The sequence below is a fragment of the Ranitomeya variabilis genome, chromosome 2, assembly GCF_051348905.1.
Source record: "Ranitomeya variabilis isolate aRanVar5 chromosome 2, aRanVar5.hap1, whole genome shotgun sequence".
NCBI classification, from domain to species: Eukaryota; Metazoa; Chordata; class Amphibia; order Anura; family Dendrobatidae; genus Ranitomeya; species Ranitomeya variabilis.
The window spans coordinates 462682130-462709010 of record NC_135233.1 but is presented as its reverse complement, the minus strand read 5'-3'; the positions used below and the strand labels follow the sequence as shown (position 1 = coordinate 462709010).

General features: G+C 44.1%; 1 protein-coding gene across 1 annotated transcript in view; it reads right to left on the bottom strand.

The window, feature by feature from the left end:
* Positions 1-372: 372 nt before the first annotated feature.
* The window catches only part of EML3 (EMAP like 3), a 59352-nt gene continuing 32843 nt past the window's right edge, over positions 373-26881 (bottom strand). Inside the window, exons 5-23 of the mRNA XM_077287520.1 lie at positions 25336-25436; positions 24908-24943; positions 24264-24387; positions 17577-17726; positions 16034-16103; positions 14686-14787; positions 12872-12967; positions 11168-11302; positions 9269-9407; positions 8522-8673; positions 8314-8439; positions 7678-7809; positions 6093-6160; positions 5774-5862; positions 4891-5093; positions 3713-3800; positions 3386-3484; positions 1855-1985; positions 373-1741 (exon numbers count right to left, since the gene is read on the bottom strand). Of these exons, the coding sequence (XP_077143635.1) occupies positions 1553-1741; positions 1855-1985; positions 3386-3484; positions 3713-3800; positions 4891-5093; positions 5774-5862; positions 6093-6160; positions 7678-7809; positions 8314-8439; positions 8522-8673; positions 9269-9407; positions 11168-11302; positions 12872-12967; positions 14686-14787; positions 16034-16103; positions 17577-17726; positions 24264-24387; positions 24908-24943; positions 25336-25436 (2230 nt within the window). The 3' untranslated portion in view covers positions 373-1552. The remainder of the gene's footprint in view (positions 1742-1854; positions 1986-3385; positions 3485-3712; positions 3801-4890; positions 5094-5773; positions 5863-6092; positions 6161-7677; positions 7810-8313; positions 8440-8521; positions 8674-9268; positions 9408-11167; positions 11303-12871; positions 12968-14685; positions 14788-16033; positions 16104-17576; positions 17727-24263; positions 24388-24907; positions 24944-25335; positions 25437-26881) is intronic.

The window sequence follows — 26881 nt, the reverse complement described above, 5'->3', positions numbered from 1 at the left end:
TGGAGGTCCAACTTTTGGCTTGGCTGTTTGAAGAGGCCATCTATGATGCTCATGTTAGCCCTATATTTGCATCATACAGTTTACTTAGTAGCAGGATTAGCAACGTTATCACAATCACATCAATGGGACATGTTGGCAACGTTCTCTAACACTGCTACTAAGCAGACAGCGTGCGCGCAGAAAGAGGGATGTGGCTGCAGAGTTCGTGGGAGCACTGCGGCCCCTTAAACAGCTGATTAGTGGAGGTGCAGAGGGTTAGACCCCCATCAATCTGATATTGATGACCTATCCCAACAATAAAAAAGTCACAAACTTTCAGAATAAAATCGTTTCCACAATCATAATTAAACCCCAATCACGACACCTCATTTTCCAATATTTCATATATATCTCTTTAATAAAAATCCATTTAAACTGGAAGTCAGTAATTAAACATATACCTTTATATACAGTAAGGGGTAAAAAAAAAATAGTGCTTTGGAAGGTAAGAGGGAAGGAGCATTGTGAGGGCACAGAAGGAGCAGGTATAAGGATGGATGGCTCTCACGTCACCCGGCGCAGCTTTCATGTTAGGTAGGTTTTTGCACTATTGATAGGTGGGGCTCGATTTTGGCATTGTTTGCATCTAATGAGACAGTGCGGGACAGAAAGCTTCACGTTTCTGAGGATATGTTGCAGGATTGTCTACAGTGCAATTATTGATAGCAATATTTCATAAAAATCTGTTATGGACGTGTCAGCACCAGAAAAGGGTTTTATGGTCGGTCACTAACCCTAATGCCTTTATTATACATATACATCTTCTGTCCTTCACTCTCTTAGAAAGCGTATGCTGTGTCTGCCGCCGGACGCTTACACTATATGTACAATGACATGAGGCACGTTGGGGGTTTATTACTGCAGGACGTGGTGGGTTTGCGTTTCAGTAGTTAAGATGGCGTTAAGACCTATGGCTCAGTCTAGAGCAGTATGGCAGGTGTAGGGGAATAAAAGGGGAATGTAGTCAGCAAAAAGCAGAGCTGGGAGAATGTCTGATCGACTTGTGGAGTTGTACCGTAATAACCTTTCTGATATTGTGACATTGCAGGTCGTTGTGTCGGCTCCGCTCTTAGAAGGTACTTGTGTGACATCGGCTCAGAGTTACCTTACACGGCTTTAATTGATAAGGTAACAATTAGTGATGAGCGATAAGGTGTTATCTGAGCATGCTCAGGTCCTAACCAAGTGACGTCGGCGTGCTCAAATAATATGTTCAAGTCCCCGTGGCTGCATGTCTCGCAGCTGTTAGACAGCTACATCATATGCAGGGGATTGCCTAACAAACCGGCTATCCCTCCATGTGATGTGGCTGTCGAACAGCCGCGGGGACTTGAACATATTTTTCAAGTATGCTGACGTCACTCGGTTAGCCCCTGAGCATGCTCAGATAACACTTTATCCCAGCATGTTCACTCATCACTAGTAACAATGAATGTTGGCAGATTTAATAATAATAAGTCACAACCAGGTTATGGTTTCCGGATCTTTGTCTCTGTGTATTGGGAGACGTCCCTTAGTGAGCAGCTTCTAGCGATGATGTGGAGGACAGCGACTGGCTGCGAGGAAGATTTACAGCTTTCACAACTCTCCACTGGAAAATGCTTGCATCCTTCCCACCCAATGATATGAGGTAGCTATCACTGTGCGTGAAGCGAACGTTGGTTACATGGCTTCCATGGCCAGAGTAGACATGGCTTGGTGCCTATTGGAGAAATATGCAAATTAATTACAGACATTTTACATTATATTAGCAACGTATTACATTTGCAATAATAGTGTTAGAATGTTACTGTTATACATCACTCGGCTTCATACCTTAGGCTTATTGCAAGGATAGCTAAAGAGGTGAACCTTGCAGAAATCATCTGCAACGGAGATCATGGTCATGCCATGGGAGCGGGAGAGAGCATTAATATCTGTCCCATCAGATCCTTCTGGCCAAACCCCTATTGAAAGAAAAAATGAAAAATTTACTGTCCTCTGCTATAGACCATTGGTATGTACAGTCTTCCTTATTGTTAGATCAGGTGGGCACCCCACAGTGCACCAAACAGTGCACTCCACAATGCACCCCACAGAGAACACCACACTGCCCCCCACAGTGCACTCCACAGTGCACCCCACAATACACCCCACAGTGCACTCCACAATGCACCCCACAGAGAACACCACACTGCCCCCCACAGTGCACTCCACAGTGCACCCCACTGTGCACTCCACAGTGCACCCCACAGTTGATACACCCCAATTTACCCAGTCAGCACTAAAGGGCCTGGCTGTACTATGCAAATATTGAAAAATGGTACAGCCGTGATCTATAGGCTGCAGGCCAGACACTGTGCAGCACACGTGTGTGACTGACGCCCTATACCAGCCTCATCTGTGTGCATTTATACCACTAGGAAATCACCACTCCATGAATGGTAGGTTTGTGAGTGGTTGTTTCATCAGTATTTTGCTTCTTTGCTGCGCCCACCTTTATCATGCGAGTCTGCTGCATCCTGTAGTGCTTTGCTATTGTGATCTGGTATTGGTAATGTCTGCTTTTTTTTACCATGTATGTTTCACTTTTATGTGTAGTCTGCAATACTACATGTCTCATATATGCAGGTCCAACCTCTCCAGAATAGAGTCCCATCTCATGCCGCTGTCACTGGAGAGAATGAACAGATTGAACACTATCTGGACAACCCCTTTTTAAACTAAGTAGACACCCACTTAAGATAAAAATAACATCTACTCACCACTCATTAAGGTGGTGTTCCAGTGATGTGGTCGTCAGTGTTCATGATATCATTATGCCACAAGAGCGCTGCAGCCAATCAGTGGCTACTATTGGGCTGCAGCACCCTCAGACAAGTGGAAGAAATGTTCAGGAGAGTATCTGTTATGTTTATTTTACAAGGGGGGTTCTATTTCATTTAAAAAGGGGTAGTCCAAGTAGTGGCTTGATCCTTTGTGAGATTTTGTGATTATGCTTGGCAGCCACGTATTCCCTGTTCATACGAAAATGATGTATGCTCAATAGATTCAAACATGCATGTTTATGGAGGGTGTAGCCCTATATCCCTCTATGAAGCATATCATATAGTATATGCATATTGTGCTCTATGATGGATATATCCGTAGCCCTGATCCGGCTTAACCTGTCAATAGTGACTGCGGCATCTGATGAGTTTCAAAGAAAGAGTCATATTATGGCTAGCTTAAAGGGATGTGTATTATGGAAAAAGCCTTTAAAAGTCAAGAAAGATGTACAATTGACATGGAGCCCATTGCTCTGAGTGAATACTTGTCTGCTCATTAATAATATAAATTATATTGTCATGCACTAATCATTACTTACCAAAAACATGGTAGCCCAGTACACATGTGTATGTTGCCCACTCACGATCTTTATTTTTATATCTGTTTCTGAGAAGTTTGCACCCTCCGATGATATCCCCTTGTTAGGAATAAGTGATAAGCAGAAAAGGTAAGACAACCAAAGACTTTGGAAAAAAGTAAAATATTATACTATAGTATAGGTATGTGACAAGTGATAGGATATAAGGAATAAAGAAAAGTTAAATAAATAAATTAATGATTCTCATTAATTACTAAGTATTACCTTAAAAATAAAATCTAAATTAATTGTAAGATTCTAAAATGTGTTTCTGTTTTCAATACTCACAGTATAGGATCTCATAGTCTCCAGAATTTGACATGATATAATTTCCATCTTTTGACCAATCCAAATGGGTTATAAAGCTGGAGTGCCCCTGTTGTGAGAAGATGAAAACAAGTTCAATTTATTAATTTTATTGGTGACTTTACTATGGTACTTAAACATAAAAGGAAAGTTAACAATATTTGTATACTGTGGTGGCCAGTATTAGATATAATAGTGCCCCTAAGTTACAATATTAGTTTATTTCTTGACAACCATTGCAACCAACTGATTCCATAACTCTACTGAAAACTAGTAAATGGAAGTCCCAAATAAGAGGGAAAATTAAGAATAAATCTGACAAAGAAAAGGAGTTTAATATCCAAAAATGAAAAAGACAGCGCCTCACACGTTGGTGACATAAATCACGCTTTATTCTGCCTTCTGTGGCGACGTTTCGATCCCAAAGATCTTTATCAAACCTTTCTTTGGGATCGAAACGTCGCCACAGAAGGCAGAATAAAGCGTGATTTATTTCACCAACGTGTGAGGCGCTGTCTTTTTCATTTTTGGATACTGGACTTTATGCTAAGAAGGACTCCTTGGCTGAGACGTGCGCATCATGTATGGGTAATGCTGTTCTCCCCATAAGGTGCTGTGTTCTAATTTCTAAGTAACGTAAAGAAAAGGAGTTTGTCCGGAACTAACATACTGAAGACCTTTTCTTGGGGTAGCTTATAAATAGGAGATCGGTGGAGATCTGACACTAGGGACCCCAACTGATCAGACAAAATCCGCTCAGCTGTAGTGGCCAGATGTAAGCAATGTACAGAGTGGAAAAACGCAGCTACGTAGATGTGCAGTGGCTGCTGCCGAGTACTGCAGTTCATCAGCCATTCACTTGAATAGTAGCTGAGCTGCAGTATCCACGGACATTCACTACACAGTGTACGGAGCTATAGTGTTCGAGCTTTATCTATAGGGAACTTCAGATGGCTTTTGTCGGACCCCATCCAACTAATACTGATGACCAATTAGTAGTCCCGGACTGTAACCTGAGGCCAATGTAGCCTGAGGGACCGCTTTAACCAGAACTGGTAACTTAATTCTAAAATAAGTGCCAATGGGTATATCAAATTTGTATTGACAGCAATGGATCCTAAGAGCATCAGAAAAGCAAATAATGAGGGCTGAGAACTCACCACGCACTTTCCATATCGCGTGTAGTGCTGCGTTCTCTCACACACGAAGGTCTCTCCCTCTCCTTCGGGGTTTTCTCCTTCTTCTTGGGAGCTATATTTTTCTTCTAAAGAGCTGTCTCTGGAGTAATCCTTATGTTCTTTATGGCCCGTGCTGTACATGTAGATGACATTATCATGGGAACCAACCGCCAGGAAACTCCCATCTATCGGAGAGAAAGACAGAATGATGAAAACCATGCAGAATGTAAGATGTCAAAACAAATCTAAAGGCCGATCTAAGCAAGACGGTAATGAAACCCAGAATGTTTTAATGGTAAAAGGTACTTTCCACACCACAATTTCTAAAATCACATATAAATCAGTAGATTGAAAAATATTGTTGGACATTTGAGGAAGATCATTGCATCGGGAGACAACTGTGGTCAATGGTCGGCCAAGTTGTAGCCTCTTTGGGGTACTTGATGTCCGGAGGTTCCAGCTATCTCACCAAGCTCTCCCATACACACGAGCCCTCGGCTTTGCTGAACTTCCATGTGCTTTTAGCATGGAGAGAGGAGAAAGCCGTTTCTGGACTTCTCTGATAAGTGGCTTCTCTCTTCTAAAAATAGGTTAACATTCCCCAACTTGATCTATTGGAGGGGAGAGTCAGGAGGCCCCCCCCCCATATACATCAGATAGCTTGTTGATCCTACCGAAATCAGCCAACTTTCATCTGACGTGTACGAGACCCTCATTGCAGCCCCAAATAATTTAAGAAATTAGAAAACCTACAACCTGCACTTATTTTACAGATATGTCCCAGAATCTAAAATGAACACAAAACTCAAATATACATTAAGAAAAAAAAAAGCACTTGAAAAAAAGACACTTGTGTCTTACTCGCCTGGAGAGTATCTGACCACAGAGAGTTGCTCATTCCCATCGGAGTGCACCGAGAGGATTTTGCTGGACTGCAGGTCCAAGACCAGCCACCTGTAAAGAACGGATATGTGATGGCCACATAGGTGGAAGAAGGAGGTACAGGAGCCACAAATCAATGTGGGTATAAAAAGCTGCAATGTCATCGTAACAGCAGACCAGTGCAGGACATTGCACTTAGTAGCATGTAGCACATATTCGGGAGAATTGTAAGGAGAGAAGAATGAAAAGATGATGTTATAGAAGAGGAAAGAAGGAACTGCAAAACAGATGTCTATTCTTACTTTCCTGTGCTTAGACCCACACAAACTTCTTTTCCATTGGGATGGAAATCTGCACATAAACCAGGATCCTACGAGTAAGAAGCACTGTTTCATAGTAGGTCCATAAATATAAATATACACAAAAATACCCTTCTCAAAAAAATTACCTAATCCTTCAGCAACCTTATAGCAGAGAAAAACTTGGAAGTGTTTATTCACGTTCACAGTACTGGTGGCCTTCCCTCAGGATATGACATTCATATCAGATCGGTAGGGGTGCAACTCTCAGCTGTTTGGGGGGGTGGAGGTACTCACAGCCTTTTCTGCTCTGTTTGGGAGGGCAGAGGTACTCACAGCCTTTTCTGCTCTGTTTGGGTGGGCAGAAGTACTCAAAGCCCTTTCTGCTGTGTTTGGGAGGGCAGAGGTACACACAGCCTTTTCTGCTCTGTTTGGGTGGGCAGAGGTACTCACAGCCTTTTCTGCTCTGTTTGGGTGGGCAGAGGTACTCACAGCCTTTTCTGCTCTGTTTGGGAGGGCGGAGGTACTCACAGCCTTTTCTGCTCTTTTTGGGAAGGTGGAGGTACTCGCAGCCTTTTCTGCTCTGTTTGGGAGGGTGGAGGTACTCACAGCCTTTTGTGCTCTGTTTGGGGGAGGTGGAGGTACTCACAGCCTTTTCTGCTCTGTTTGGGAGGGAGGAGGAACTCACAGCCTTTTCTGCTCTGTTTGGGAGGGCGGATGTACTTACTGCCTTTTCTGCTGTTTGGGAGGGCGAAGGTACTCACAGCCTTTTGTGCTCTGTTTGGGGGAGGTGGAGGTACTCACAGCCTTTTCTGCTCTGTTTAGGAGGGCGGAGGTACTCACAGCCTTTTCTGCTCTGTTTGGGGGAGGTGGAGGTACTCACAGCCTTTTCTGCTCTTTTTGGGAAGTTGGAGGTACTCGCAGCCTTTTCTGCTCTGTTTGGGAGGGTGGAGGTACTCACAGCCTTTTCTGCTCTGTTTGGGAGGGCGGAGGTACTCACAGCCTTTTCTGCTCCGTTTGGGAGGGCAGAGGTACTCACAACCTTTTCTGCTCTTTTTAGGAGGGTGGAGGTACTCACAGCCTTTTCTGCTCTGTTTGGGGGAGGTGGAGTTACTCACAGCCTTTTCTGCTCTTTTTGGGAAGGTGGAGGTACTCGCAGCCTTTTGTGCTGTGTTTGGGGGAGGTGGAGGTACTCACAGCCTTTTCTGCTCTGTTTGGGAGGGAGGAGGAACTCACAGCCTTTTCTGCTCTGTTTGGGAGGGCGGAGGTACTTACTGCCTTTTCTGCTGTTTGGGAGGGCGGAGGTACTCACAGCCTTTTCTGCTCTGTTTGGGAGGGCGGAGGTACTCACAGCCTTTTCTGCTCTGTTTGGGAGGGCGGAGGTACTTACAGCCTTTTCTGCTGTTTGGGAGGGCGGAGGTACTCACAGCCTTTTCTGCTCTGTTTGGGAGGGCGGAGGTACTCACAGCCTTTTCTGCTCTGTTTGGGAGGGCGGAGGTACTCACAGCCTTTTCCGCTCTGTTTGGCTTTATACGGGAAAATCCCTTATGCAGTAATTGCACCATAACGTAACATTTCTGTGACTCACCTCCAATAAACATGCCCAATTCAGAGTATGGTCACTGCCATTCCAAATACACAACTGCTTGTCATGGCCACAGGTTACAAAGATATTCTGAAACGGATGTGTAGCCAAACCCCACAATTCATCTGTGTGCCCCTGCAGAAAACAAGGTAACATGCGACAGAATGCATGAGTGTATGATATATTTTATGTACGGTATATATCTATATCTCATATTCCAGGCACAACAAAGGAAAGATCAACGATGTACTGCCCACAAGACTCACATAAGTGTTTCTTCTTTTATTGGTAGACTATGCTATTAATGGTGGCTTACAGTGTTTGTGTGCAATGTCCATGACAAGATAATCCACGTACTACATTCTATAATTCGCCCTTTATTGCAGAATGTAACATTAAAGCATGTGTCAGGAATAAGACATCTGTGCTAATAGAGAAGCTCGAATACTATGTTCGAGTCCCCGCTGCTGCAGGTCTCGTGGCTGTCGAACATTTGTTTTTTATATGGGTTTTTTTTTTTTTTTTTTTTTTACAGTGGGGCCCTCTAGTGGACAGATGCTAGGATGCTCATGAAGGTTGTGGTCACTGCCAGATGTCCGCCCCATAAACGAACATGCTGGACGGTAGGTGCAAACACACCTGTATGATAGGTGCAAATCCCTGCTCCAGAGACCCCTTCAGAAGGGCGTTCTTCGTTGTCCCGACCAGCAGTTCTCCCTCTATGCCCTCTGCGATGGATCGTACAGCCCCATACTGTTCAGGGATCTGAACGACAAAAGGAGTAGAAACACGATGAAGAAAGGCGACACCAAATTACATTTCTCGTCCTCTTGGAATAACTGCTTACCTCGTATTCCTTCAGTTGGCTCAGGGTCTCACTCCACAACACCAAGCGCCTGTCCTTTCCTCCTGAGCTGAGCACGTAACCTCCTCGCAGAGCGATCAGCGATGATACGCTGCCATCATGTGCACGGGTGTGACGTGATATCTGATATGTATCTGGGGAACAGACAAAGGAGGGGGAAGAAGAAAACTTATCAACTACGTGACGAGTAATTGGTTGTATACAAGACAGAGGTGGTCATAGACTTGAAGGATATTCCCATCTCTAGGATCCTATCCCAATATGTAGTAGGTGTAATAATAATAATATTAGCAAATACCTCCAATTAGAAATGTAGTTTAGTTCTTCTGATTCGCTATGTACCTTACCCCATGTGCAGGACCTTAGATATCCATGGTTACAACCACTCATATAGTGATAGTGAGTTAGCTGTTAGTGGTCATAACCATGGATACCTAAGCTACTGCAATGCCCTGCACATAGACTAAGTGACATAGTGAATCAGAAGAACTAGACTACATTTCTAATTGGAGGTATTTGCTAATATTATTATTACACCAACCACATATAGGGATAGGATCGTGGAGATGCACAATTGGTAAAAATTTGAGGAATGAAATAAAAAATGCCCTGAGGATTGGATATATTTCGGTCAGACCAACCGATCTTCATCCCATAGAGGTAAGAATAGTTAACAATGCTAAAAATGATAATACAATCCTAAAATCATTTCCGTATGTTATATCTCACCCTTTGCACCTTTGCCCAATGTCCGTGTATCTGCGGCACTTCTGGCCCAGGTTAATATCTGTCCCTCTGAGTCTCCTGTAAGGACATCCCCGGTTCGGTCGAAAAGCACACACTGCACGTAGCGAGGCTTTTTATATTTCTATAGAAGGGGCAGAAAAAAACAAGAAAAACGGACTGTACAGGAAATAATGTGGCAGAAGTAACAGCACAAGTCAATAAAAAATGTGTGTGTGTGCACATCCTAGTCGTGAGAAGGACGTACGCAAGGGTGGACGGACGTCCAGTGGATGTTCAGTCCCCATATACAGTGCAATGTCCAGTGTTCGGTCCCAATATACAGTGCAATGTCCAATGTTCGGTCCCCATATACAGTGCAATGTCCAATGCTCGGTCCCCATATACAGTGCAATGTCCAATGTTCGGTCCCCATATTCAGTGCAATGTCCGGTCCCCATATACAGTGCAATGTCCAATGTTCAGTCCCCATATACAGTGCAATGTCCAATATTCGGTCCCCATATACAGTACAATGTCCAATGTTCGGTCCCCATATACAGTGCAATGTCCAATGTTCGGTCCCCATATACAGTGCAATGTCCAATGTTCGGTCCCCATATTCAGTGCAATGTCCGGTCCCCTTATACAGTGCAATGTCCAATGTTCAGTCCCCATATACAGTGCAATGTCCAATGTTCGGTCCCCATATACAGTGCAATGTCCAATGTTCTGTCCCCATATACAGTGCAATGTCCAATGTTCTGTCCCCATATACAGTGCAAAGTCCAATGTTCTGTCCCCATATACAGTGCAGTGTCCAATGTTCTGTCCCCATATACAGTGCCATGTCCAATGTTCTGTCTCCATATACAGTGCAATGTCCAATGTTCGGTCCCCATATACAGTGCAATGTCCAATGTTCTGTCCCCATATACAGTGCAATGTCCAATGTTCTGTCTCCATATACAGTGCAATGTCCAATGTTCGGTCCCCATATACAGTGCAATGTCCAATGTTCTGTCTCCATATACAGTGCAATGTGCAATGTTCGGCCCCCATATACAGTGCAGTGTCCAATGTTCAGTCTCCTTATACTATGCAATGTCCAATGTTCAGTCCCCATATACAGTGCAATGTGCAATGTTCGGTCCCCATATACACTGCAATGTCTAATGTTCTGTCCCCATATACAGTGCAATGTCCAATGTTCAGTCCTCATATACAGTGCAATGTGCAATGTTCGGTCCCAATATACAGTGCAATGTCCAATGTTCAGTCCCCATATACAGTGCAGTGTCCAATGTTTAGTCCCCATATACAGTGCAAAGTGCAATGTTCGGTCCCCATATACAGTGCAATGTCCAATGTTCAGTCCCCATATACAGTGCACACTGGTGACACACAGATGGTAAAATGGACACTCGGGCCGTACACTGTTGACACACCGATGGTAAAATGGACACACGGGCCGTACATTGATGACACACGGACGGTAAAAACGGACACACGGGCCGTACACTGATGACACACTGAGGGTAAAAATGGACACATGGGCCGTTCACTGATGATGGTAAAATGGACAGACGGGACACACATTGATGACACACGGATGGTAAAATGGACACATGGACAGTAAAATTGACACACGGACCATACACTGATAACACACTTATGGCACCCAGATGGTAAAAACAGACACACGGGGTCGTATATTGATAACACACAGATGGTAAAAACGGACACACGGACCACACACTGATGGCACACGGATTATAAAAATGGACACACGGACCATACACTGATGGCGGACTGATGGTAAACGGATGGTAAAAATGGACACACAGGCCGCCCAGTTTTTTTTTAGATATCCCAGGATAAAAGAAACCAACTTAAGGCACTTACCCCAAAAATCCCCTGTTTCTTTGTGAGTGAAGCACCACTCCAGCTCCAGAAGTGAATATGTGACTTGCCTACAGTGACAATGTAAGAGTTGTCCACGGGGTTGAAAGCAACACAAAGCACCGGCTCATTCGTGCACTAGGAAAGAAACAGTAAAAGCCGGGAGAATATCACAGATCTCATAAAGAAGCTGACGAGGAAAGCAAAAATTATCACACTAAAATATGTAGAGGTGTTGGAGGCATCCAGTAAGGAAACTTGTCTGTGATTCTTAATTCTGCGCACTCTCAGAGTGTTACTTAAGTGGTTGAATCTCAGTCTTACTTTTATAGATATTTGTATATATTCTGTAGCCGAGACCGAAAATGTGAGTTTGCCTATTAAATAACTAGATGTTTCCAGCCAGCTAACGCTCGGCACGCTCATTGCTATCTAATTAACGCTGCTGGTGATTAAACTAAAGTAAATAATGACAACATTCAATAGCGCTTACGCAGGTGGTAAATTAAAGGGTACCTGTCACCACGTTTTTTCCGTATGAGATAAAAATACTGTTAAATAGGGCCTGAGCTGTGCATTATAACAGTGTATTTTGTGGACCCCGATTCCCCACCTATGCTGAGTTCGCATCTCTGCTTCAGGAAAATGGCCGCCGCGATCTCCATCTGCGCACGCGCGGCATCCCGCGGCCATTTTCCTGAAGCCCCGGGCAGCAGAGCGCTCCATCTGCGCACGCGCGGCCACAGGAAGATGGCCGCCCCCACCGATCACCAGGGGAATAGCGCAGATCGTGCTCTTTTCCCTCCCCTGTGCAGTGGATTCTGGACTTGGGCATGCGCAAACCACTACGCCACCAACGGAAAAATAAGCAAGATCTGGGGGAAGACACCACGCCCATCTGACCAGACCAGCCTGATTGACAGGCGAAAACGGCTACTTTGGTAACTTATTTCGGCAGCATAGGTGGGGAATCGGGGTCCACAAAATACACTATTGTAATGCACAGCTCAGGCCCTATTTAACAGTATTTTTATCTCATACGGAAAAAACGGGGTGACAGGTTCCCTTTAACTTAAAATGAAGTTAATAACAATAGTGTGGTGATGTGTTGGGGGCAGGAAAATGTGTGGTGATGTGGTGGGGGGGTGGGATTATGTGTGGTAATGGGGTGGAGGGGCGGGATTGTGTGTGGTAATGGGGTGGGGGGGCAGGATTATGTGTGGTGATGTGGTGGGGGCGGAGCTACTGTGCAGGGGGCGGGATTAGCGAGTAATCACGATGCCTCATATATATAGATGTTAAAGAGAATCTATCAGCATGTTTTTCCATATGGAAGTAGTGATATGTCTGTCCAGGTGCTCACATTAATTTTTGTCTCAGTCATAAGAAGTCTAATATAGAAACCATATGCAAATCAGGCTGGAAGTGCACAGGGGTGGGTCAGTGCACTTGAAAGATGCAGTCAATGTGTGCTAACACGCCCACTGGGGACCTCCCCTGTAATTTGCATATGGTGACCCTGCATACAGCAATAACAGATCCATCCCAGTCCTTTGCAGCTTGAAATGCCTAAATATGTTCTTACCCAGTGTCAGTGCACGCAGGAGGTCAGCAGGGGAACAGCGGTAGAAAGTGAATTAAAATAAAAACAAGCTGCAGACAGGTTTACAAGTGTTTGAACGTTTTCTATCCCAACATGATACTAACCTTTGTCTCCGCGATCTTGTTTCCTTTCACTGTATCCCAGATTGACAACACATGGTCGTTGCAGTCATCTATAACACCAAGGTATTGGCCAAAGTCCTGTGAGAAGATCACAAATACTTTGATTATGGTTACGTTGTACAATACTCGGCAAATCCAAACTCCTAAGCAGCAATTAGGGAACAGAAAAAAGTATATAGAAGCCTACAAAGGGAAAGTGTCATCAGAAAATCACCGGGTGATTAAATCAGGTTTTATGTTAGAGGGGTTTTTTTTTTTTACAAATTTTAGATTTTTTTTTTTCAATTTTCTATTTTACTATATTGAAAAAAAAAGGAACGTCAGAAATGTTCCAATTTTGACATCTTCAGCCTGAGCTGCTCCAGAGACATCTGCCATTTTCACTCTGCGTGTGGCAGTGGTGATGGAAGCAATCACAGCCAATACCTGTGGGCAGCGCGGACGTTGTCCTGCCAAAGGCACTAGTACAGGACGGACCTGTGATTCCATTCAACCAGGCTGAATGGGCATGTGCTGTCCAGCAGCTCAGCCCCTGGGATTGACTTCATGCAGTGGCCAATAGGACAGCACCACACACTATTCCAACTTCCTGCAGTGGCCAATAGGACAGCACCACACCCTACTTCAACTTCCTGCAGTGGCCAATAGGACAGCACCACACCCTACTTCAACTCCCTGCAGTGGCCAATAGGACAGCACCACATCCTATTTCAACTTCCTGCAGTGGCCAATAGCAGCACCAAACCCTATTTCAACTCCCTGCAGTGGCCAATAGGACAGCATCACACACAACTTCAACAATCAGCAGTGACCACTTTTTTTTTTATTGATCCCATAGCATTTGACCCTGATAATTCACTTGTCTATGGTTTTGTCACCCGATTGTGCCCCGGGTTCTATCCTCTCAATTCCTGACCTGGCTAGTTGTACTACTCTTGCTTCAGGCTCGCACCTCCAGTCAGCAGCTACTCCATGGACGCAACTCCTGTGGCTTCCCAGCGAGTCCAAATTTCTGTATAGAGAATAAATTGTAATGGCCGACATTTCTCTGGGATCTGCTACACGAAGTGTCTAGAGCAAAATCTGTACAAGGAAGCCTCAGACAGACTTTACAACTTGCCACTGGGCCCTATACTAGACTCACACTTCCTATTCTGTACAGACAACTTTCAATAGCTTCATTATCATCACAGACAGGATTACAATGACAAATAACATGTCTATGTACAGAAGACAACATAGGATCCACAGTGGTGATGTCACAGCTCACCTTCTCCAACTTCCCATCACAATGACCTTTCTCCAGATCACAGCATGCTCAGATTAGGAGCTCAGTGGACTTATAAACACGATATAGGGTCTAGTTTATTGCTGCTAATGTCCATGTGCCAATACAAGAAGTAGGACTCTTAAAAAAAATTATATTTAGCAATTTTACCTGATTTAAATAAATTAGTAATTTTCTGATGACGCATTCCCTTTTTTATCTAGTGGTACATTAATACTTTTTTTTTTTTACATAAACTGTCACAACCATGTTTCTTTAAGCTCAAAACTTCCTTTTGTTAATAGTAGTATTAAGATCTGTATTTGCACCCCTAAAAACAAGAGTGAAACATAAACAATTTTAAAAAATGTTTATCACTTCTTCTATATTTTGAACCAACCTCTGTCCTTCACTTACAAATGGCCTTATTTTAAGAGCGGAAGGTGAAAGTCGAAGGTTTTTATAGAACCTATAGAATTCGGAAGGCATTTTATGTACTGAATGGAAGAGACTGAATACAAACACTTACCTGGGTGGAGAAGGCGAGACAACCCACACCTCTTTCAAAGAAGCCCAAACCAAGCTGATGTAATATCTGAAGTGATGAGGAATCCCAAATAAACACCATGGGCTGCAAAAAGAAAAATACAATGATTGTTATAAACTATTTTTCTTCAATGGATTGCAGAGAGGGTAAGGTACGTTCTGAGACCTCCTACCTTGGACACCAAAAGGGCTTATCCGGGCACTGACCTGACAGTAACTGCTTTGCTCAGCGCAAATGATTTAAAGGGGTTGTCCACTATTTATATATTGATTGTCAACAATATAGGATCGGTGGGGGTCCGACAACAGGTATCCCCAACAATCAGCTGTTATGACCTACAATGGGTAGTTGAAAGCAATGTGTGGATAGTCTGTACAGGGTTTAGTGGTTGCTGCCAGGTACCGTAGATCAGCTCCTATTCTCCTATCTTCTGTATCTGGCAGCAGCCACTAAAGAATCAATATAAAAATAGTGCTCCTTTCCTTTACTACTTTTAGAAGCCACTGCAAACGAAATATGGCAAGTACTTCTATAATACATAGTCGCACCAAGTCTTCCCAAGGAGTGAAATTCATAAGAAACTTTCCAAACTTAAAGTTAATATTGTTTTTCTTTTTCTTATAGATAATTAAATCAATTCCCTCTTCGCTAATTTGAGCCTTTTACAAGAGGGACTAATTTCACGAATTGGGGGTTAATGCAAGGGGAAATTCCAGCCTTTGTTATATCATTATGATTTTGCTCATGTAGCGCTATCATCTTCCACAGCCCTTTACAGACATTATCAGCAATGTCCTCATTGGGGCTCACAATCTAGATTCCCTATCAGTATGTCATAGGAGTGTGGGAGGAAACCGGAGATCCCGGAGGAAACCCACACAACCCACACAAACCTAAAATGATGCCTAGGCAAGGAAAATACTAAGGCAGGTGATAGTCGGCAGTAGAGGACAAAAAGTAAAAGTTATCTGACCCAAGGCTCCAGTATTTTTAGCTTTTTAATAACGACAAGGGAAGAGAGGAAAGTGTTTTATTGCCTGTTGTGGGCAATTTGAGATTTGAGAAGGACATCATGGTCAGAAGAATAGAAGGAACAAGGCGAAGAGGAAGACCAGCAACGCGATGGCTTGATACAATGAAGATAATGGAAGAGAAGACCCTGGTGGACCTATCTAGGCTTGGACAAGATGATCTTCCTACAGAGCGTTCATCCATCAAGTCGCCGTGGCTCGATATTGAGCGAAAGGCCATTAATAATACATAATGTGGGCAATTTTTCTATGGTCTCTAAGCAAATGAGGTGACTATGAAAGGTACGTGCGCTTCTCACCTTACCATCCTTGTCTACTCCAGCTGTTTGTCCAGAGGCCACTTTTACTCCATCCGGGTGGACAGCTAAACTATGTGTGATCAGCAATGGTGGAAAGAGCAAAGGATACGTGAAAGTTATGTACATTCCCTTATATTACAAAAAATAAAAGTCAGTTGGGTTTCCCACTTTGCACAGTCTTTGTTTTCCCACAGATCTCCTGAACGTAAGTTGATTGCGGAATATCCTGCTATTAGGACCCCAAGTGATCTGCTGCTATCTGGAGGGGAGTATTCAATCTTCATTCTCCTTGTAGGAGCTCAGCCTCGGGAATAATGAATGGCAACTTGGTACTCAGTGAAATATATAGGTCATCCCCACATACAAGCCTGATCTTCCAGAAAGAAAGACATTCTTTTAGTTGCTCTCCACCATGTCTCACTGACCGAGTTTCTATTCTAAACCAGAAAAACCATTTAAAGGAAGTTATTAAGTATAAAATAATTTTGAATTTAGAAAAAAACAAAACAATTTTCTCAATTTTGTAGATTCCCAGTTTTATAGTATATAAAGGGGGAGTCATTTTGTCTATTCTTTTAAATCTGCCAAAAGAGACTCTAGAAAAAAAATCTTTTAAAAAATGTGTTTTTTTTGTTATAAATCTTACAAGAAATGTGTTAACAGAAAAAGATTATATGTTAAATACTTTAAAAAAAATACAAACATTTAATTTTACATATCACTAAAAAAAAAATGTATTTTTTTTTAGTAAAAAACACTTGAAATTTTTTACTCTTGCAATTACATCTCTATTTATAGTAGCTACCACAGAATCCACCATTCCCAATATTACAGCTCACCTCCAGCTCCCTTCATAATGACTTTTGCCCACGTGCCCAACAGAAGGTAAAAGTTTAATATTAGTTCTCGCTGACAGTGTGACAATTTTGTTTGATATAGATAGTGATAGGAAAAAAAGTTTTTAGAGATAAACTATTTTTTTCTTCTAAAATTATGATTTTTTTGCAGTGGCTCAGACACATATGAAGCTGACCTGCTCAGGTCGAGAATCCGTGTTCAGACAGATTTGTACGGACATCTGAAGAAGCTTTAAAGGAAAGCATCTTGTTTCTAATGATGCATGAATTTGGCATTAAAACAGCTCTGCAGCATAGTGTTTAGGAGAAAATAAAGCAAAATAATGTAATGAATAATGTAAAAAAAATCAGAACTTTGCAATGCTTGCAGAATAATTAAATAAGCATATTTTCATGTAGAAAAAAACTGGACAATTTTTATCTGCATTGCCATTCATATTCCATCGGTGCGTAATCAATATGTTCGCTGCATTTTTTCTAAACTACAGTATATCTTACTGACTTTAATGCAGAAGGAAAACAAGAATAACCCACGTAAGAACAATGATTGTGTTTTACATGGAATTTACCCAAAAATTATCAACAAGTGAAATCGTAAGTGACTTTACTGATCAAACCTCTACAGTTAAAAGCAGAAATTCACCAACCTCACGCCTACCCAAAAGGTCTCACTCCCCTGGACTTACCAGCGAACGCAGTCCGTGTGCCGTAAAAAGTGGCGCTGCGTTCCACGGTTTACATCACAGATGACTATGATGCACGCGGTAAAATAGATAACTTCTCCGGACTGCAACATACGCAGATTGCATCGTGAATCACGGCCGCGACAACCATAACTGTGTGTGCAGAACGGGTTAAGGAGATCTCCTTAGTCAAAGTTTCTATAAAGATAAGGCAAGTGGACTACCCAAGTTACATGTACTATAAGCTCCGGAGTCACAAGCGTCTCTACAGTAAATTGTTCCAATTTCTTTTAGAAAAAAGTCATTGGATATAATCTAAAATGCTATTTTTATATTCAAAAAAAGCTTTTTTTTTCTTTTAATTCTATGTATTTCACAGCAGCACCTTGATCGCTTCCTTTAGCCACTTCACGGCTTTCAAAGCCTAAAAGAAGTTACAAAAGATGGAATATATGCACAGCAAGTCGTTTTGACATTGCTGTGCGTATGTTCATGCTTTTTGGCACTTTTCAGGCAGGTTCCAGATAAAATCCATAGGAAAAAAGGAGATTTTTGTTTACTTACCGTAAAATCTTTTTCTCCGAGCCAATCATTGGGGGACACAGACCGTGGGTGTTATGCTGCTTGCCACTAGGAGGACACTAAGTGATACAAAGAAAGTTAGCTCCTCCCCTGCAGTATACACCCTCCTGCTGGCCCTCAGCTAACCAGTTCGGTGCAAAAAGCAGTAGGAGATCAGTAACAACATATTAGCTTACAGCATGTCATATCATATATGAGAGTATAGCATATCGGATTGTAAAAACAAGCATAAGCCAATACTAGGGTGGGAGCTGTGTCCCCCAATGATTGGCTCGGAGAAAAAGATTTTACGGTAAGTAAACAAAAATCTCCTTTTCTCCTACGCCTCATTGGGGGACACAGACCGTGGGACGTACCAAAGCAGTCCCTGGGTGGGGACAACATCAGATCAGGCTCTGTGTAACCGCTACTTACAAGTGCGCCACCGCGGCCTGCAGAGTCCGCCTGCCCAGAGTCACATCTGTGGAAGTCTGGGAATTATAATGCTTCAAGAATGCATGCGGACTGGACGAATCCGCAAACGTGCAGGCGTGTCTTGTTGACGCCTGGTGCCTGGAACCCACGATAGACGGGGAGATAGGCTGTCATCTAACACGGAAGGACTACTGGATGGTGAAAGAATACACCAGGCTAAATGGCCGATGGAGACGGCCAAACCCTTCCTGTAAAAGTCAGGAAACCTTCCTCTTACCGGTAGGAAACCCAAGATACAGTGTCCAACCTTCGGAAGGACGCCGTCCTCAAGACATACCTACTCAGAGCACTTGCTCTGTCCGGAATATGGGGACCTCATTCCATTTTGTGGAGTGGTGCCAAAAGAGATGAGGGAGGAACTATGCCCTCATGACAGTAGTAATACAATACCACCTTGGTAACTAGGGACAGGGAAGGCTTGAGGACAACCTTGCCTTGAAGGAAATAAGAGAAAAAAGACTGAAAAAGACCCGTTAGCACCAAAGACTCGTCAGGATGAGGATATAGCCGAGAGAAAAGGGGGCAACCTTCCCTAATAGAATAGATCCCAATGATCTAACGGTATGCAATATGGAAGAATTACATGTGAAAAACATCCTGCGAGGTGGTCCCTACTTGCAGTTTTGTTGCAGAAATACAGAAAGCTACCAGCTCCGCAAGTGAACTGACGTGGTCAGTACGGATGTCCGAGGATCACTGGGGCCCTTTCTGCTTCTGAAAAGTTTTCGGAAGTGGAAACTGGTACCACGGAATAACCGGAGCATGCAGTGCGAAGGCTCCTGGATCTCGAGGCCGAACAACCAACTCCAGTACACCGGCGATCAGTCAGGACGCTATCCGAGCTAACAACTGTAGAGCTCCAGTGAAGGCGGGTCTGATGGAATACTTCCGGTGAAGTTCCCACTCACTTGAGGGGAAACCCTGACGACTAAATATGTTCGCAGCCCAGAGTTCTACTTCTGGGATATGAACTGCCAATATCACCGAGTGATAGATCTCGGCCCATGTGAGGTACTTTGGCCATGGTGCTTGAACGTGGGTACTCGCTAGATGATTGACGTATGACACAGCCGTGGCGTTGTCCGATTGAATTCGGATGGGTTGACCCGCCATAAGGAGTGGACCTACTATAGGACTACCCTTGAGATCTCCAGAGCAATGATCGGGAGAAGAGGACTGGCATTGGAAGTTACTAGTAACCATGGAACCAGGAGAAAAAACTCCGGATGAAGAAGGAACTCAGAGACTATCGTCTGAAAGGCTGCTTGACTTGCTGAAAACTAACGGAGCAAAGGAAACTGTTTCCATTGTCGTCTCCGTTTTTTTTTTTTTTTTTGGAACCCTCCCAGCAAATCGAATGAAATGAGGGGATGAGTGAGCAAGAGCGCAAGCTCCCGTTGAAAAACCATGACCTTGTCCGGAGGGAGATTTTACCACCCTTCTGGAGGAATACTGGATCATCCTCAAAAAGGATATCTGCTGGGCTGGAAATGAGGAGTTGTCTAAGTCTAGCCACCAGCCCAGGTGAGAGGGTATCGCAAGAGATATAGACGACTTAGCGTAGTCCTGCAAGGGTGGGTAAACAGTCGGTCAAACAGGATAGGACGACCACGCCTCTAGGTGCAAGATGACAGCCACCATGACCCTTGCGAACACCCTGGATGCGGTAGCAAGGCCGAAGAACAAGGTCGTGACTTAAATGCTATTCACGAATGGAAAAGCAAAGGAATTTTTGAAGAGGTTAGGCATCCCGAATGTCGATGGATGCCCGAAACTGCACCTTTTTTGTTGAAGTAATGGCTGAGCGGATGAAACTCCATTCGAAGAAGAAGAAGAACCTTGTGAAAAGATTGTTAGAAGTTTGAGGTCCGGAATCGGTCCTACTTATCGTTCCACCTTTTAGTAACCAAGATCCCTTAGATCTAGACTGTCCTGGACAACCCTTTCACTGTTGGTCGGGGCTGCGGAAACGTACGATTGTTCGTTAGTCTCCCGCTCAAGAATATGATTGACCAGCTGAACTGTCCTCAGGAAAGGGATACTGGTGTGAATCAAAGTAGTTAAGGGCTCTAAGCAGGAGACCGTTGCTCTAGCATCCATGCGGCGGATAGGGAGGTTAAAGGGCTGGACCCGTAGTTGCCAAACGGAACAAATCAGATGTGCTATTTGACAGATCGTGGCATTTTTAATTAAGGACATATCGGGCAGGGATACTGGTAGGTAACCCACAGGAGATTGTACCCGGTTAATCTGCCGAGTGGCAGAATGCGCCGCTGCTTCCAGCAGGTCATTGCAGAGTTAAAAATTAGGAGCCTCAATCCACCATCCTCTTAACAAGGAAGTGGAGAGGGAAATTCGCCTACTTGCATCTTCTGTTAAATAGTGGTGATGCAGAGGGGGGTGCTCAGACGCCCGAAAAAAAAGGATGCCTCTGTACATCCACAGAGTGCAGGTCTCCGGGTGGACAGGACAGGCTGTCTGGCGTTAGGCCTGGACCTTCGAGTGCCCGTCTGTTGATGGTGTGGGGAGACCGGCGCCCTTTAAAGTGCCTGTCGCCCTTAAAAATCAGACCAGGCATAGCGTCCCGCGTAGAGGCTTCTGTCCAGTGAATCGCATATCCGGACTGGATGGCAAAAGCTCTACGAGGGAGTTTAGGCTGAGGGAACTAGTTACACTGGGATAAACTGGGCTCGGCGGCAGAGGGCTCCTCAATTATGACCAGTTTCGGATTGGTCATGGTGCCCTCAAGACCAGGGAATACTGGTCGTGTGCCGTTAAGACCAGGGAAAACTGGTCGTGTGCCTTTAAGACCAGGGAAAACTGGTCGTGTGCCTTTAAGACCAGGGAAAACTGGTCGTGTGCCTTTAAGACCAGGGAATACTGGTCGTGTGCCTTTAAGACCAGGGAATACTGGTCGTGTGCCTTTAAGACCAGGGATTGCTGGTCGTGTGGCTTTAAGACCAGAGAATGCTGGTCGTGTGCCTTTAAGACCAGGGAAAACTGGTAGTGCGCCATTAAGACCAGGGAATACTGGTAGTGCGCCATTAAGACCAGGGAATACTGGTCGCGTGCCTTTAAGACCAGGGAAAACTGGACGTGTGCCTTTAAAACCCGGGAATTCTGGTCACGCGCCCTTAAGACCAGGGAATACTGGTCACGCGCCTTTAAGACCAGGGAATACTGGTCACGTGCCTTTAAGACCAGGGGATACTGGTCACGTACCCTTAAGACCAGGGAATACTGGTCACGAGCCTTTAAGACCAGGAAATACTGGTCACGTGCCTTTAAGACCAGGGAATACTGGTCACGTGCCTTTAAGACCAGAGAATACTGGTCGTGTGACTTTAAGACCGGGAATACTGGTCATGCGGGTTTAGGTAAAATCTCGCAGCGAGCGAGAAGCGCCAATTTAGGGGACGGAGCTACAGGCACGACGTGGGCGGAGCCTCGAAACTTCCATGATAGGCCCCAGCCGGGGCGTAAATTTCTGCAGCCGGCGTCAGCGTAAGAGTTAGGGGTGGTCACCCGTTGCTCGAGAAAATTGAGCGCTTCCGCGTCAGGCGCTAAGCGCCAGGAAAAAAGGCTAAGCCGCCTTGAGGCGACACAGTGCGCTTCTGGAGGTGCGGACTACACATCGGCCGAAGCCGGGAGCTAAATTTGTTAGCCGGCTGGAGCGTTACCTCAGGGAGGTGGTCACAGGGAAGTCTGAGACTGCCTGTCAATATCCCGCTGCAGAAGCCCATTGCTGGCAGGATCCACTTACCAACGGTGCGCGTCCCGGCATGGAGCCGCCGCGGATGTCGGGTATTGCAGCGTGGACGGTGCAGGGGTAGAGAGATAAACCTCAATCCATCATCCCTTTGTTAGGGAGGTGGAGAGGAACCGTCCGCCTCCTTGTCCGCTTTCACAGTGGTGGAGGCTGCCCGGACCATGGAGGGGGGCTTCTTCCACGAAGTTCAGCCCATCGGGACCATGAAAGCACCTCCGCTCCTGAAAGGTATTTCACTGCGGCCTAGTCCGGCTGCAAAAGCCGGGGACTAAATTTATGGAGCCTGCCGGTGGGGCGCGTCGCGCGCCGAATGATTGCCGCTGGCGTACCGGCCAGTGGCACCCCCAAGACCGCATCTTCCAGTCAGGCAGCGTGAGGAAGCATGGCCCCCGAGATCTGCAGGGCGCCTCTCGTCCCAGACGAGAAGCGCCGATATAGGGGGCGGAGTTACGGCCGTGGGAGGGATCTGCCCACTGCGGCCTACTTGCCGAAAGTACCGCCGGCGCCTACCCCATAGAGGCCACTGCGGCCCACTCCGGCTGAAAAGCCGGGGACTAAATTTCCGGCCTGCCCGGCGGTGTGAGGTGGCGCGGCCGCAAAGCGATCCGGAGCGCAGGAGGGGAACTCCTGATGTACTCACAGTCCGGTAATGCAGGTCCCCCTGTCCCTGCGCGCTCCATCCTCATCTGCAATCCCTTTGGGCTCTGCCGCAAGTATGCAACGCCATGTGATGTGGGCCTTGTATGTCGGGCCACCGGAGAGGAACATTAGAGCAGGCTCTATGTGCTCGCCGTCTTGCAGGGGGAAGGGAAATCGGGACCAAAGATGGAAACCCGTTGCCCGAGTAAAATTTGGCGTGCTCCCGCGTCGCAGGAGAGGGACGGGGAGGTATACTCGCCGTGCTCGCCTGTTGCTGGTTCGGGGGAGAGCGGGTCCCATAAAAAAGGATCCGTCGCCCCCTTCACTCCGTTGAATAAAAAATAAAAATAAAAATAAGAAAGTTGGGGTCTGAAAACAGACCCAAGTGCCTCCTACAGACACTAAGCAAGAACTGGGTAGCTGAGGGCCAGCAGGAGGGTGTATACTGCAGGGGAGGAGCTAACTTTCTTTGTATCACTTAGTGTCCTCCTAGTGGCAAGCAGCATAACACCCACGGTCTGTGTCCCCCAATGAGGCGTAGGAGAAAGACATTGTGTCCACATAACCTAAAGATGCCAACATACCCTGGATAGCAGTCGACTAACAGCCATCTTATTTGACTCTCTAATACACGTGAATGCTCAGATCAGCCGAGCGTACATGAGTTCTCTATAGGGATGGGCAGATTGAACTCAAACTTGCCCGATCCTTCTCTCCCCTGACATCATCTGTCATGCAAGAGTCAGGAGGCCCCTATACACGAGATTGTTTGCATGCCGATCAATGCTTTGGTTGTCACATGAACAACATTTGTCACTGACACACAGAATATATGATAAATTTATGACTGCTGGGAATTCAACTGCTGAGACCCCACTAATCCAAAAAGGAGGGGAACAAAGTTCTCTGCGCTGTGAGAATAAAACGGTATTGAGCATGTGTGACCACCACACCTATAGAAAGTGAATGGGCAGTGGTCGCATATGCTCAATGGTCGCACATGCTCAGTGGTCGCACATGCTCACTACTGCTTCCATTCACACTACGATGTTAAGAACCTCCAATCTTGTGACCATTGGAGTTCCCAGTCATGAGACCTCCAGCAATCTTACATTTACTACCTGTACTGTGAATAGGTCCTTTATGGAACGGCCCTTTTATGAGAAGAGACATCTTAATAGCAGAAGTAAGGTTTTAAAAGGCATTTAGGCTCAGTATAAGGATACACCCATTCTAACTGCAGCTTCTCACTCGGAAGTTCTGGTTTCTGGTCATCATGGTTTTTTATGCAGGAAGGTATATACATTGTAATTGGTCGACCACGAAGAAAAACTTTAACGCTCATACCATCTATATAGAAACGGAAATCATTTATTAATTTAAAGCACAAAGTAATATAGCGCCATTATGGGAAGTTGTAATAAAAATATGCTCCTTGGTATTAGGAGATGAAGTAGGTAAAAAATCATAAAAAAATCATAAAGACAAAAATGACAATGGTTTATAATATTAACTGGAAATCTGATGTTCCTCAAAACTCAAACATATACTATGCAAAAGTCAATAAAAAAAGCAATAATAATCACACAGCCCCTCTCATGAATGGTGATTTACACTATTGGTGATCAAGAGAATAGGAGCTGATCTGCAGGACCCGGCAGCGGCTGCCACACAAAGAATTACAGCTCTGTTCAATGTGTACCAGATCTTATAACAGATGATCAATGGAGGTGCCAGGTGTCGGACCCCCATTAATCCGATATTGATAAATTTGATAAATTATCTGAAAGCTAAGCCATGAATATTATTTAACCAGACAACCCATTTAAAGATGAGGAAAACAATAGCACTTTGAAAAATTAACACTCACCTATATTGTAATTTCCCCGTTTTGACGAAGGGGGACCTGAAAGATATTTATGTGACGTATCAAAAAAAGGTAAATCAGAATCAGTACAGGGCAATAAATATACAAGTAGCGTGATATTTCTATGCTATTCACGACCATTAAAATATGTTATTTTCTCACCACTGTAAACAGAACATTATTTATTAATGTCTATGGAGGATATGAACATTACAACCAACGTCAGCTAAAGAGGATGCAACTATCACTGCCGACAATAATTCAATATAGGACTTTAAGATTGTGATCTATAAACAGACTTTCTGATATTTTTCTAAAAAATAGTTGGTTTACCAAAGTAAAACACTTTATTTCTGGCCACGGACACCACTATTGTATCAGAATATCTCCAAGGTGTACATTTCCATTTATTATCTCTGTTATGTTCTTACCACTGAAAAGATTGGAAGTCGAGAGAACTTTCCTATCTAGTTTCTTAGTCCTTTCTTTTGCGTCTCGGACCAGTTTATCGGAAGAACTGTTTCTGCGTAACCTACAAAAATACACAAGTTATGGTTAGATTATCATCCTGTTATATATTTATACCCACATCCAACATTCAAGGTCTAAGTATGGACTGCAGTGTACGCAACGCTTGTGGAACGCCTGACCCAAACTCAACATTTTCACAGTCCTATAAAGACCTGTGGCCAATCCGTGATTCTCGGTCCGTACTTGGACCATGAATATCAGACAAGTGAAAACCACCTAGTAATGATGTATGACTCCACTGTGAGCAACCCTCTGGTGCATGGCAGCTTGACAACTTTCCGATGTGCTGCTATACTGCTGCCTTGGAAAAAATGGAAGCAAAGAAAAGGTGCCAAAAAGAACAGTAGAAAAAAACAAGAAATAAAGTGAACTTGTATCAAGTGTATAAATACATAAATCTTTATTAGTAAATATATGATAAAAGGTTTGAAAACTCGGAAGTGATACAGAGAAAATCGGAAAACAATGGAGCGGAAGTGCTAATGCTTCACTTCTGCTCCAATCACACAGAGCTCTTCAGAGCCCCATTCTCAAGATCGTGGGGGTCCCAGCGGTCGGACACACTAAGATCTTTTTTGGAGAGGCCAATTATCAGCCAAGCGAGTGTATAAACATGGCAGTAATGAGCCTACAAATGAGAAAATGCAGCCTATATAGTAATATTTGTCATCCCCAGTATCTAGGTGTAAGGGCTCGTGCACAAGACGGATTTTCTTGTACTAGTGCTATTCTATGAAAGACACTTACGATATTCTACGGGGCTGTGCACATCTCTGATTATTATCCTCGGAATGAGTGGTCCGCGGCAAAATAAAAAAAAAATAGCGATATGTCCAATTTTGTTAGAACAAAATCAGCAATGCAAATCTATGGGTCCATGAAAAAAAATCAGATTGAACTCGGATGATTTTCATAAAATGACGGAATGGAGAAACTTTTTTTTTCCTCTTTATGTCGGAGAAAAACTGATGCCAATCTGATTAAACTCTGATCAGAATAATCAGACCATTTTTTTCTAAAGTGGAGAATACGGTCATGTGACTCTATCCTAAGAAGGAACCATTTACAAACTGTATGGACACCAAAAAATTATATTATTATCTATCATTCACCCTCATACAGATTGTATCGGTACCTTCAAATGAGAAGCAATCAAATTATTACATGGTTTATTGGCACGCATTATCTGCTCATGGGCTTTCTACCGGAACATTAGTAGTAAATTTATACTCGTGGACCCAAAAGGGTTGTGTAATAATCTCTTAGACCAAAAAGATTTTAAAATAATCAATTTAATTTGTGGCCAAACAATGGAAAGAAAGTACTTAAAAAACATATCAGAAAATTACCATTGCTTTTTTTATTTATATTACAATTTGTACCAAAAAAATAAATCTTGTAATTTTCATACTGGCCACTGGGATTATTATCTCCTGTTCTTTTCAG